Below are 13977 nucleotides of genomic sequence, written 5' to 3'. Positions count from 1 at the left end.
ACTAAGATAAGATAAGATAAGATATTCCTTTAATAGTCCCACAATGGGGAAATTCCAATCTTACAGCAGCAAAGTGGATAGAGAAAAAAAACAGTATAAAGACAGTATAAGAACAGTATGAAAAAATAATAGAATAGAATATAATATAAACACTGTACAAGAGAGAAAAAACAGTAAAAAAAAAACAACAGATAACACAATAACACAATAACAGGAATACTACACTCATTTCAGATACGACGACCCATCTTTAGGGGATAAGAGAGGTGGGGAACAGCACACCCAGAGCATTCTGGTCCTTCCTCCATTGACGTCACTTTACCAGAAACTCTGGTCTTTAGGCCCCACTGACTTTTATTTGCTGTCTCTTTTGTGTTCTGACTGAAAGTGATTGTGAGTCTTCTGAAACTGGAGCCTGAGTGAGTTTTGAAGAACCCCTCCTCACCTTGGTTACCTGCATCAAGGCACATTTTACTGCCATTCCTATGACTTTTGCTTGCCTAGCAATTACCTGCTATTTATCCTGTATTACACTTTGCTTAAGAGCAACTCATGCATAAGCAAGAGGAACATGCAAACATACTCATTTGCCTACTTTAAATAGAAAACTGCAAGGAAACCTGCTGACAGCTGCCACTAACCAATTTATCTTTACAATCTTTAGAGCAACTGATAATTAAGCCTCACTTATGACCAATCTTCCTGAATAATATATAGTTAGAAAGACTTTTATTTATTATTAAATACATAAATATCACAAACAAAGAATAATAGTTGGAATAACTTGCAATTCAAACAACTCCAACAACTTTAAGGTCAACAAAGTAATGTATTCTCACACAGCCCTCCTTGTTCTGTTCTTACATATTACAATGTAATACTAAACTCTTAGAAATGTTCACACAGGCAGACGATGCCTAAATGTTCCGTGTACTACACTTGGTTATAATAAACGGATGAATAGTATGATTGTCTTCAGGAATCACAGAGATTTCGGTGTGGAGGACATTCCTGCTTGTAAGTATAAGTAGGCTCTGTAGCTCACTCTTGTTGGCCATAGAAGGGAAACCATGCAGCCGACAGGAGAAACCAGCATCGTTAAAATCCTCCAAATATTTATTCTACCAGTCATTACTGGCTGTACGGAACTGGGACCTCAAAAATCAATCCATCCTGCCTCTTCTACCAGGCTTTAAGACAAAGTTAGCTAACTTGAACAAACCAAAATTCCTTTTTGTGACCACAATATTTTAGAGTTTTGTTTTTTAGACAGAGAAAAAAATGCACTCAATTTCCACAAATCAAAACAGCTCATGCAATCTATTTTCATCCTCATTCTTCATTCTTCAGCAAACTTCAATATCTTAACTAGATATTCAATGATCCTGAATGATCTTTGGCTTCTAGATAAGAGATGTAAGCTGCGATTCAGGGACATACTTTTGTTGTTTTTAATTATACATATAGCCTATGTGCTTAAATTGGATATGTCACACTACTTTTCTTCTATTTCTTCTCACAATAGCTTCCTATTGTGCTGTCAAAGGCCTACTATTAGAGAAAACTCCCTCTTATTGCAGACAAAGTTTCCTTACAGTAGAAAGCTAAAGTAATGATGATGATACTGTCTTACTCCCCTAAAAGCTGACATCAGGGATCAGTTTGCACTTTCATTACAGACGGCAGAGGTGAGAAGAGGCGATGGGGAAACTGATTCCAAGCCACAGCCCCATCTGAAACCCTCTCTCCATTCACTAAGCATGCTTGACACTGAGCCACTGAAACACAGCTGATAAAAACCGGCCTGCGTCAAACTGCGGTAATACTGTGTGAGTGAGAGTGTGTAGGTGTGTGTGTGTGAAGTTAGGGTGGAGTCTCACACGGAATTCTTCAGAGGGAATTACCGGTTTGATCGAAAGAAGGCATCGAATGAATGCAGAGCAGCCAGCAGCTCCGTCCCAACAACTTTTATACAAACCACATATTGTTACCGCATTCAAGAGCTGCTCAAACCACCGACAGTGGCTCAAACATACTCTACTATTTATTTCACACGTCAAACACAGGTTCAGTGGCAGCATTTACATAGACGACACGTTGGGTTTTTTTTTGGAGAGATGTGTTCATTCATAAGTGGCACCAATGAGCAACAGGTAGCACCTGTAGAGGGACTTAACAGCATTTCCGTGACATAGCCTTCCTCTCAACCTTCATTCCCCCGTGCTTATTAGACATTCAGTGGCTTTACAAAAGGTGAATGGCCGCTTCAGGGGCTGGGGCTTACCTGAGTTTTAGGTTAGACATGAATTCTTCCATAGACACGTTGTCCAAAAGCACAAAATCTGCTTTTCCAAACTCCAGGCTCTCGTGCTCTGCCATGGTGATACTCCCTTTCTCTCACTGAAGCGCGTGGGAAATTATTCTTTTATTTTATTTTCTTTTTTAACAACTTGCTTTGAAGTGCCGACAGAAGGTGAACATTGGCGGGCTTCTCCGAGCACCTCCTCTCCTCAGTGGACAGCTGTGTGGTCGATGCGCATTTTCATTCGTCAAACTGCAATTTCAGTCATGTTTAATTAAAAGGGAACAAACTAGTTGAAAATACCCTATAGCTATTAACGTCTTCTGCCCTTAAAAGTCCGGGTTTTCTATAAGAAATAGGAAATTATCCCAAAATATCCTCATGTCCATACAAAGTTTCCTTTTGAAGCCGAAATGTATCCTTGTCCCGTTACACCGTGCGTCCCTTTTCCTGGAGTTTTCTCTCCTGTCGTCCAGACCGACCATCCGCCAATAGGGTTGGAGCCGCCTCTCCCAAGCCCCGCCCCCGGCCCTGCGGAGAGGTGTTGGTCAGACTGGCCCTGTGTGAGAGCTGAGCAGCACATACTTCTGGGTTAGACCACAGCTCCACTGTTTCTGATACATATTTCAGCGATGACGGGGCCACCTCTTAAGTTGTAAAACACTCGGAGAAAAAAAACATAATGTTTTTTGGCCTGACTTTTATGATGCCCTCTGTTACCATAAAAGGAAAAATGAGGTATCATCAGAATTTACTCAGTGGAATATGAATGAATAAATGGACTGAGAGTGGTTCTGCAGAGACTGGATCATTCTCAACCAACCTGCCTTTGAACTAGCATCTATTGAACTATCAGACCCCTGTAACTTCCTTTGATCTGTTGAATCTGAATGAGGCCTCCTGGTTGAAACACCAAGATCAGACTGCCACTAGTTCTCCAGGTTTACACTTTATATGTACTGTTAATGGTTTACACTGAGGTTAGTGCGCCATCTTGTGTAAAACAGAGACAAGAGCATGTTGTAGATACTGTGACTAGACAGCAGTGGTTAAAAAGTAGATACACTAACTCAGGTACTGTACAATTTTGAGGTATTTGAACTTTACTTCCCATTTTATGCTACTTTACTTTACTACACTGCATTATAATATAAATATTTACACCTTATGCTACATTTATCTGACAGCTGTGATTATAAGATAGATAGATCTGTTAACTGGCTAATCAATTAATCTAAACTAAACCTAAACTAGATCAAATAAATAATACTTGTACATTTATTATTATTGTTTCTGTTTGTAAGTAATATAGTGATCTTTATTAGAAGAATAGCCCAGTTGGGATAAAAGAGATCAAATGATAAAAAAAATCCAGATGAAATATTTGCATTTTTTATTAAGTGTGTTTATTTTTTTTATATTTTTTTATATCTTTTATTGTCTTTAATTTATAGTGACAGCTGAAGAGTGAGAGGAAAGGGGGATGACACGCAGCACATAGCCAATATTGATTAATTGACTAAACAACACACTATTTCTTTTTTGTTTTAATATTTACATGTAAGCATTAAATCAGACATTTAGGCATTACTTCAAGCATTTAGCTGACGGTTTACAGTCCTTTATCACAAAAACTAGTTGAATAATTGAATTAATGGCAAAGAGAAACTGTAAACTTTGTCATGACACACTCTCCACATGTTGAAAATCAAGTCTCATCCTATTCAAGGATACATAAAGACCTAATGCGTTGTCAAAATGTGTTTACACATACTTTATTTCATTTGTACAAGCAGTGACCCCCCAAATGTGATGGTCATGGAAGCAGCATTGGCCCAAGACCTACCAGAGTTGTGGGTGACGAACACTTTCGCGCCTCTGCGGAGGAAAGTCATGTACATAGACAAGCTACCAACAGTGGAGGGACGGGAGACGTGTGTGTGAGAGACAGCTACCCAGTAACTATTGATCACCAGCCACAGATCAGTCTTCTGACCAGCGTTGGCTGACTGAGTGGAGAAGAAGAACTGGTAGACTCCTTTGACCGGAGCCTTGAACACGCCGGTTCTTCTGTTGTAGGCTCGGCCCACGTTCACCAGCACCTTGCTGTACTTGATTCTGTTCACCTTGCCTGATAGTTGGCCGGGATACGAGGCGAAGAAGTGGATCTTTTTGGAAGACACTGAAAAAAAATGGAGATATTATTATTATTAATACAAACTGGGGATTTGAAAAAGACCGGCATGCTTTTTAGGTGAATTATGGGAAATGTAGGGTCCAGTATTTTAGGGAATATCTCGGCTTCTGCTGCATCAATTTAGGCGATTCTTTCTATTATCTGTTTCTTGTTAGTACTCCAACTTTATGGAAGTGCAACACTTAATAGCTGGAATATACCTTTAATCATCAAACTTATCATTTTGCATTTCATCAAAAGCAAAAACCAATTTTTCCATAAGAAAAATTTAAATTAACATATTTCGTTCTTTATGTTTCATAAAGTGACCACTAATTTTTAACTGGTGTATTTTGCATTCATATATTGTATTTACCAGGGAGGCATGGCACATTAGAGACTGTATGAACATGATTAGGGTTGGGAGGGGGCTTTTGATTCGAGGTCATCTCCAGAATCAATAATATTTAAAAAATATAATATAAAAAAACTCCAACTACACCCAAATATCTTAAATTAATGTAACAGTATTGAGTTGACTGAATTATTTCCATAATTAATAACTAAAATAAAACAATAAATAAACATCTAAACTAATTGATGCTATGGCCTGATATTTGTGACTTCAGATGCCTAATTGTCATTCATAACTAAACAGATAACATGATGATTTGCAGTACATTTGACAAGGGACTAAAGTCAGACTACCCTCCCTTCAGCAAACAGAAACACTTCTCTGACCCTCTTATTTATGCCCTAAACATTTTCAAGACAAGATACAACTTACTTCTTCTCTTGGTCTTGCACCTCCAGTTAATCTTATCTCGGCTCACACAGGACTGGTTTCTTCTGCAGCGCCCACATACAAGTGTGTTGATATCTGAGAAGAGACATAGAGCTTCATTCAGGCACTTCCCCTTCATCTTTAATACTGTCAGACACAGAGGATTTAGATTTTATCAAAAGATGTGCAGATATATCAGACTGATATCGGATGACTGGGACAGTGAGTTGGGATCTCAGATGTCTAAAGATGTTGGAGCCTTGAGGAGATTCACCCTGGTTTTATTAGTTCTAAGCGCTGCCTTGTTCAGTTTAACATCATTCACACACTGAACTACTGAAAGATTAAACCACTTTAAATTATCTCCTGGGATCTCCTTAGTTTATCCCAAATAGGAAAAATACTGGTCTAAAATCTGAATACTTTCTCCAGTGGTGAAGAAACATATTGAATCAAGTCCTACTATTTATCATATGCAATATACTCTTATATATATATATATAAAAAAAAATTCTTTTCAGTAAGACATATTTGAAACTAAAGCAAATCTAAAAGTAAGTATAAAGTAAAGGATCAAGTGAAAAATAACTTATAAATCTTTCTCCACTAGGACAGGACAGTTACACATTATTTAAAGATTCCACCATTTACAAAATAGAATAAGATAATAATCCTAATTTTTAAAACATTTAGATGGATTCATGGCTGACTTTTCCAATAATGTTCCAGTGTTCAGTTTAGGACACAATCCTCATTCAATACCTGCACAGTAAGCCAAATAACAGGATGACGGCTGGGTGAACTTGTAGACGTAGTAGTTGCCGCGGCACTTCTTGACCTGGATGGGGGTGGATCGGAAAGCGCAGCAGTTCTTCTTCCAGTGGCCACACACATTGCGCGTGGCGATGCCCTGCCTTCTCTTTGGGTGACGCCCCACCAGCCACAGGGGGGAGTGGGTGCCACATTTGTTCACAGGGACACACCTCTCAGGCATCTGAATACTCCTACCTTTGTAGAAGAGGCGGTACCAGCCTTTGGTAGAAAACAAAAGCATAGTGAAATAATCATAATTGTCATTATTGTTAAAGTAAACCCATTCATACAGATCAATAGCTACCTTTCCATTTGACATTGCGGTCACACATCTTGAACTTGGAGGTGCTGTTGGTGGCACGCCAGGCCTGGTCCAGGACTGTGTAGTGGAAGCAGGGGTCACCCCGTCTCCTCGAGTCTTCCTCAGGCAGGTCTTCCTCGGGCAGGTCTTCCTCGTCATCAATTGAACCATAAGTAAGGATGTTTGTTCCAGCTTGACAAGAGACATTTTCCACCAGTTACCACCAATATTAGGTCTACAGAGTGCAGTAGACTACAGCACATAGAAAGTTTAGAGTGAATGCTGAAAATCATATTTTATGTAAAGAATGTTGTTGTTTTATTGACTCACCAACTTGCTTCTGAGCTCCTTTCTGATGGCTTGTTATATGCATCTGTGAATGAAGAAAATGACACGTTCAGTGGCTGATATACAGCATTTACGCAGATTGTAAGGGAATTACATAGAGTCTACCTGAGTCAGAGCATTCTGCTGCTGCTGAAGTGTTGTTTGTTCACACCTTAGACTCTCCATCTCCTGCAATAGAGCAAAGTGTGCATTTTTAGCAATGATTGAAATGTTGGAACCTCATTTAAAAAGCTGGAAAATTCTTGCAGATAATACTTGAGGATTAACATAATAACGAGTGATTCAGATGTCGCAGTTTATGTCAAGTCCAGAGAAGACAGAAGACTTTCATATTTATGGGAAATTTGAGGGGGTTATTGGCAAAAAGAGGAGACTAGATGTCTTAAAATTTGACTGTTTTTATGGCAAAACAAACAAACAAAAATCCCAAGATTCAATTAAACTAAAAGAAAATATGACTGATTTATTATTCTTAAACAGAATTATATGCTCAGAGTCAGGAAAGCTTTAAAACAACAATAATACCATAATGTAGGGAGATGAAATTGACAAAAAAAATATACTCAACAGACAGACTGCAGTATTTCCAGCATTTTGGCTACAGTTCTGAACAATTATTTTCATCAATCATCATCAATCTTTTAATCTAATAATCATTTGGTCTACAAACAGGGACACTGGATGTCAGTCAGAGTTGGGGTGCTGAGAGGAAGTCTGTCTATATAATGATGTCTGCTAAATGCTAAATGCATGCATAAATTGCATTCATTTGAATAATCATTCTGAATAATTTATAGCCTACTTTATTAATAACTATAGTTATTAACAACTTTTAAGAAGACATTTCAAACTTTTTCCAGATAAAATGGACATAAAACAGGGTAAAACCTTGTTTGAACATTTTTATGAACTAATGGTTTTCATTACATCAGATTTTAGCGGTGCTGCATCCCCCTTATGTGTACAAATTATCAGAAAATAGTGAAAAATCAAACAAAGTCCAAGGCAACCAACAGGCCAAAACCCTCAGATATAAAGCTTATGGGCACATAAGCCAAAGAAAATCATTTTAGAGGCTGGAAGAACAGAATTTTTGGTATAATTTATTGAAAATTACCTGAAAAAATGAAGTGATTATCGAAATAGTTGTTGAATTGTCTGTTGAAAGACTAATCAATTATCCAACCAATCAAGAAACAGCTACAATATATGATTTCACCTTGAACACAGCAGCTAGTTGCACTGCCATAGACTGATTCTCCCTGCTCCAAAGCTTCAGCTCAGTCTGGAAAAAAAAGAAAATGTGTCAAACAAAACTTTATTCGTCACACGACTTTGTAAGTAATTGGGTTTAATATAATATAATGTTCTATTCCCTTTTATAAGTTCAATGTGGCAGAAACTAAGCACAGTTCTGTCCAAACAACATCTGGGAAAACGAAAAACTTTTGTTGCATAATGTATGAATTTCATGTTCCATCTGCCTGGTAGCCTCGTAACGTCGTCTGCGAACAAAGCTCATACTCACAGAATTTGGGCTCCCTGAGCAGCCAACTGCACAAGATGACAACGTTACAAACACAGCCACAGCTAAGACAACCATCTGGGGACAACAGTTGCACAGTAGTTATGTAAAAAGATGACAGTTATATGGTTTCTCGCTTACTCACTGCATAATAATCACATGGAATTACTGTATTAATATCAGCAAGTTTGGAGGAATATACAGTTTATTTTTTCTTTATAAAATACGATTACTGGGCATACTTTTTTAATTATTTCTGCAGAGAAGTTCATATTTTTACTGTAAAAATACTAATTTATTAATTAGAACATCATAGTTAAAATTAGTGTTATTATCAATAAAAAAGAAAAAAATATTATTATGAAGGAATTAAATTAAATTAAATAGTTAATGCAAATATATTTGCTTTGCTTTGGATGTAATGTATAGTATGATAGATGTGGGTTAATGAATTAAACATTAACATTAAACATTTACAAGGATGTCTATATATTAAATAATTATAAACAAAGCATTATTATTTATTTATGTGTATGTTTGTAATAACTTTGTCTAGCATTATGTATGTGTAATATATTATAATATATATATATGCATTTTTAATGGTTTGTTTCAGGATCACTATACATACAATGACAACACTATTAGATACATTTATCATACAATTTTCCCTACTGGCAACAGTGTTGTCTGTTGTAATACTATCTGTGATATTAAGACAGTAATAAATGTAAATTTACCTTGATCAAGACATGTATAGTTCACGGGGTAGAGGCCATACAAGTGCTGAAAGAATAATAAATCATCATTAACATGACAAATCATATTAAATAAGTCTGACTAACCTTAATACCTATAATAGTGGAGATCTTCCAAAGATATTATCATAACAAAAATGTATATTTTTCTCATACCAAATGTTCAAAGTTACTCCTACCTCGTCATATCAGCATGATGAGAAACTCACCCACCGTCCGAAAACCACCTTATATACTCATCAGTAGTTGACACAGTGAAGCACAAACAAAGGGGAAATTACAAACTTCAGTTTAACGGCATCTTTCCCACTCAGTTTAGGTGTTACTTTTCACAAACTAGTTGCAAATGTAAACATGAAATTAGTACGCCGTTGGCAGTTTTTCAGTCTGTATGGTCAGCAGGCAGTGGTGAAACTGTAAAAGTTGTTCTTTTGTCAGTACAGTTACTCCTCACTGTCCACAGATGGATGGAAGTGTGAAAACGGTCAAATGAGCTTTCATGTGAGGACTGCAACTCATGCTAAACAGAATATATTATCAAAATGACACGTAACAAACAAGTGCAGCATAAATCAGTGTAAATCAGTGATAAATGTGTACTATGAGACAGCATTGGCCTTTAAGATGGGTGTGAAATTTACTGTTTACTTTTAATTAAATTGGAGGAACAATGAAGCGATCACTGTAATAACTTGAAAATGATATTCCAATAATGCAAAAGTGTAATTTTACAGAAGAGTCTAGACTATATTTTCATTTAATGAGCTTCTCTGTGAACTCTGATATCAGAATTTATGAAAAGGACAGCAGCAAGCAGGATTATTGAATCCAAATGCTTTTTTAAAATTTTATTTTGCTTTCTTTTCCCTCGCATGGGTCCAAACACATCATATACAGCAAATTCTGCTCATCTGAGAGTTTGTATCCACACAAGAAGTGGATGTTTTCACCAAACAGACCACTAGAGGGTAACAGCAGCAAACCAGCTTTGAGCACCATTACCCAATCATTATAATTATAAAGTAGTTTTCTTTACTTGAAAAAAAAAAAACTATAACAATGCTCAAAGTCCTTCACTTGTAGCACACACAGGCTTTAAAACACGCCAGTGACAAAGCAACTTCCATACTTGTGAAATCACAACTAGCTCTTCATGAAAATACTTGGCGTAGCTGCAGGGTCTCTGTTGGCAGCCAGTGCGTTGACAGGCCACTTTCACACATGATGTTGGTAGCTGTGATGCCAGACATCGAGGGCACCAGGACATAGGTCACTAGGGGATTCAACAGAGTAGAGCTTCATTCATCAGTGTACATATATTCTTTGTTGTGTTTTAGAAATTTCCAACCTTTTTTTGTCCAGTTCACCCCCACAGTCCCTTCATCGACACAACCTATTCCAAATCTGTTCACTTGAATTGATTTTAAACTGGGTGTTATTATATTAAAGTGGATATTGTGCCAAGGTTTTGTGACTTTTAGTTATCAATTATTTGTAGCTAACTAGTTAGCTAATAGTAATGTATACTGGTGGACATAGATAAATAATCAATTTATCTCTGTCTAACAGACAGTATCCACTTTTAGTAAACTATTTCAAACATTTTAGCCTACTTTTACTTACAAGTTACTTTTAGGCCTATCCATTACTAGCCTATGTCAACTGTTGTACATTACTGTATCTGTCAACCAATATTTATTACATTTAGCTTACTATAGCTGTTTTACTTTTAGCTATATTTACCCAATTCTTATAGCTAACTATATCAAACATTGATCTATTACTTTTAGGTATCTATGTCTACCAATATCCATTACTTTTAGCTAAATACAGCAGCTGTTTATTTATTACTTTTAGCATATTTGAACCATTTACCCAATACTTCTAGCTAACTGTGTCAAGGTTTCTGTGTGTAATGTAGCCTACTTTCAATGGCTACACCTGTTTAGGCATTACAGCTGATTCATATATCTTTTTATTCAAATCTTAGTTTCTATTTTTATATAGTTGAGCTACTTAACAATCTTTCCACGTCCGTTGGCACCTGCAGAAGTATCACCAGTGGCTGGGAATCACTTTTATGTTGTCAATTAACTTGAACTTTCCTCCATTTGTTCCATTTTTATTAGTACACATGGCACACCTTATGCACAACAGAGATTATGTGAGATGTTGTTAAGAAGTAGCAGATATTGGACATGATGTTCCTCTCGCTGTGCTGCAGCAGTTGTTCCTGTTGCTATGGAGAGTTTATCAGCCTTTTGTTTGTATGAGATAAGGAGAAGGGCACTGTTGGATTCTTTCCACTCCTTCATGTAACTGTGGTGGCCTGGTGATAAACACCCTGGTTCAATGGTCGTATTTAGATCAGCTGCTGTTGGCCTGTTGGCCCATGTAAACATGAAACTGACTGTAAAATGAGCCCCACCTGACATCTGCCATCCGCAGGATCTTTCTTTCATCAACAAAAACAGGGAGGCATCCGCAGAAAAAAATGGGCCAGATTAAATATAGCACCTGCATGCTTAGTCAACTCTACTTGTAAATAATATGTATTGTCAAATTTAAAGAGAAAAAGGGTTTAAGAGATAAAAACACAGTGAAGTTTAAGCCAGATACAGTATTTTCTTTCATTATTCAGTGGTAGAAGATGTATTCTGTAACTTTACTTAAGTGAAAGTTGAAAAAAAAAAAAATATGATCGGCAAAAAGTACTGAAGTTTACATAAAAGTAGTGATTATAGAAAATGTCCCCTTTCAGAATGTTTTAATACATTATAAAATATATATTATTATATTACATATTATGAATTGTTCTCCTTTTTACTGATTAATAATGCAGCAGTTTAATGTTGTAGCAGGTTTAGGTGGATACAGTCAGGTAGTTATTTTAAATTGATTTAGAAAACTTTTCAAACATCAAAGCAAAGCAAAATAAATTATAAATTATAATACGCACCAGCAAAGAGGGTTGCCAAGTGAAAACACAGAAAGTGCCAGACAGTACGTCAAAAAAAGCCAGCTTGAGTGATTTGTTTCAACCTTGGTGTTATCTAGAAGGGCAGCGAATGGGCTCCCAATGCTTGAGAATTACTTCAGCGGTTTTATACCGAAGAATTATTCATTAAAATCAGTTTCGACTCAAAGATCAAATCTTGCTATATGGCTGTAGATGCCTGGAAAGATGTCATGTTTTTGCCATATATGTTGGCTTATGAACCTATAAAGTGTGACCTGCAACAAGTTGAATATATCTATGAATAACCACCTGCCTAATCAGTGATGTTCCCTTCTCAGATTGTTTCATTTGAGTAGTTTTCAGAGGTCTTAGGAGGTAAAACTATCAAGTATTTCACAATAATAAGCAACATCTAGAGAAAAGTCCGATTTTTGTAGCAGATATGTGCTTTCTGTTCTTGGTTTGGATCTTGTCAATTATTGTGTCACCTCAGATTTATCTAGTGAGACTACCAACTAAAATTCTCTCACCAGTACCGTGCTGGTGTGAGACAGCCCCAGTGTGGTGTGATGTACAGTGCCCTCTACAACTTTGTATCTGTCACACTACAGTGTAACAAGGGTAAATCTTGTTAGAGCTGAGCTTGGAATCTTGCACAGTAATTGGTGAGAAAAGCATGAGCTGAATTTCTAAGCTCATCATATGGTGTGTAAAATCTTAGATCATAAGTAACTATAGCTATCAACAGCCTCAAAATCAAGTACAGCACTAAGTACATACGCTGAGTTACTGTTCATCACTGTCATTACTGTATGCTGCCTCTCTCTCTTTTCATATAGTGCAAATATGTGAAACAACAGAAGTCATCTATTATTAGAACTTCCTTCAGGCTGTTACCCTTTAGCTGCATGAGTCTCACATGACCCTGATCTCAAACAACCACAAGACTGTGACCTGTCTGTTTCCCCGTGATGACCTCTGTCTTATTAGGCTCTGAACTCAGAGTGATCCACCTCGTCATTTGCTGGTATGATAGAGGCAACACTCTTTGTACCCACAGGCAGAGGAAAACTAGCCGAGTGGAAACTTCTACAGACATAAATCTGTCTGTGACGATGTACACAGTACAGATTTTTTTTGTGCCTGAGGGTCTGGTACTGGAATGGCTGCAGGGTAGAGTTGCTGAACATGATATCAAGTGACACTGAGGTAAAAACTGTCTTTACTTTATCTCTCCCTTTTCATAATTTCCCTTTTTTGTCCCACACAGCTGCAATCCAACCTTTAAAGTCCCCCTGATGTTTGAGCTTCACTGTGCAGAATTATGTATGTGCAGAGTTGGACACTAGGGTGGAAAAGAATGTTTTCACGTTCATCTGCTGAAAGTGGAACGTTTCTCTTAGCTCACTTTAAATAATATCCTTGATTAAGCAGCTTTTACTAGTAATTTTAAGTGACACTAACTTAGTTTTGTAAGTTAGAGTAACATTCCTGATCAAGTACTTTTAACCAGGTATTTTGTTTTCTCAATACAAATACAAATTAAAAAATTAAAGTCAGTGTCACTTAAATTTACTAAAGCTACTTAATTAATTTTTTTTTTTACTTAATAACAAAATTAAGATCATTTTTCTCAAGAAGATTTGATGTAATCAGTTTTAACACTTGAAGTCAACAGTACAGACACTGAAAATTGACTTTTCAGGGAAGTAGGAGACATCTTGTGTCCAGCAGGAAATGAATTAAATTTGAATATTCATAGATTCTTGGATTTTTAATGAGGTAGAAGTAGCAGATGCCTTTTTTAAGGATTTTAATGTAGAATTTATACTTTCTTTGCTCAAAATACAGACACACATTACTGTTCCAAGCAGACATATCTGGAAAGGATCTTTAAGAAAAATTTACACCACAGGGGTCGTCCATCAATTACCTCTGTATACTAAATATACCTAAATATACTCTACTCTTAAACACAGCATGCAGAATAAAATAACACAAGAGAAGCATG

General features: G+C 36.7%; 2 protein-coding genes across 2 annotated transcripts in view; both read right to left on the bottom strand.

Moving 5' to 3' along the window:
* myo1d (myosin 1D) overlaps positions 1–2762 on the bottom strand; it is a 99909-nt gene extending 97147 nt beyond the window's left edge. The window contains exon 1 of the mRNA XM_035668011.1: positions 2285–2762. Within this exon, the coding sequence (XP_035523904.1) occupies positions 2285–2379 (95 nt within the window). The 5' untranslated portion in view covers positions 2380–2762. The remainder of the gene's footprint in view (positions 1–2284) is intronic.
* Positions 2763–3788: 1026 nt separating this feature from the next.
* Positions 3789–8337, bottom strand: LOC118332429. The gene is made up of 8 exons (XM_035667709.1): positions 8253–8337; positions 7944–8009; positions 6830–6892; positions 6707–6749; positions 6380–6568; positions 6025–6294; positions 5266–5358; positions 3789–4484 (listed from the first exon to the last, which is right to left on the bottom strand). Exons 1-8 carry the CDS (start codon positions 8325–8327, stop codon positions 4078–4080), a joined length of 1206 nt encoding a protein of 401 aa, XP_035523602.1. The 5' UTR covers positions 8328–8337; the 3' UTR covers positions 3789–4077.
* Between the last annotated feature and the right edge of the window lie 5640 nt (positions 8338–13977).

Source organism: Morone saxatilis, unplaced genomic scaffold, assembly GCF_004916995.1.
Source record: "Morone saxatilis isolate NCDOM2014 unplaced genomic scaffold, NCSU_SB_2.0 Contig1, whole genome shotgun sequence".
Taxonomy (NCBI): Eukaryota; Metazoa; Chordata; class Actinopteri; family Moronidae; genus Morone; species Morone saxatilis.
Note: the sequence above shows the minus strand (reverse complement) of the source record. Positions and strands in the feature narration are given on the sequence as shown.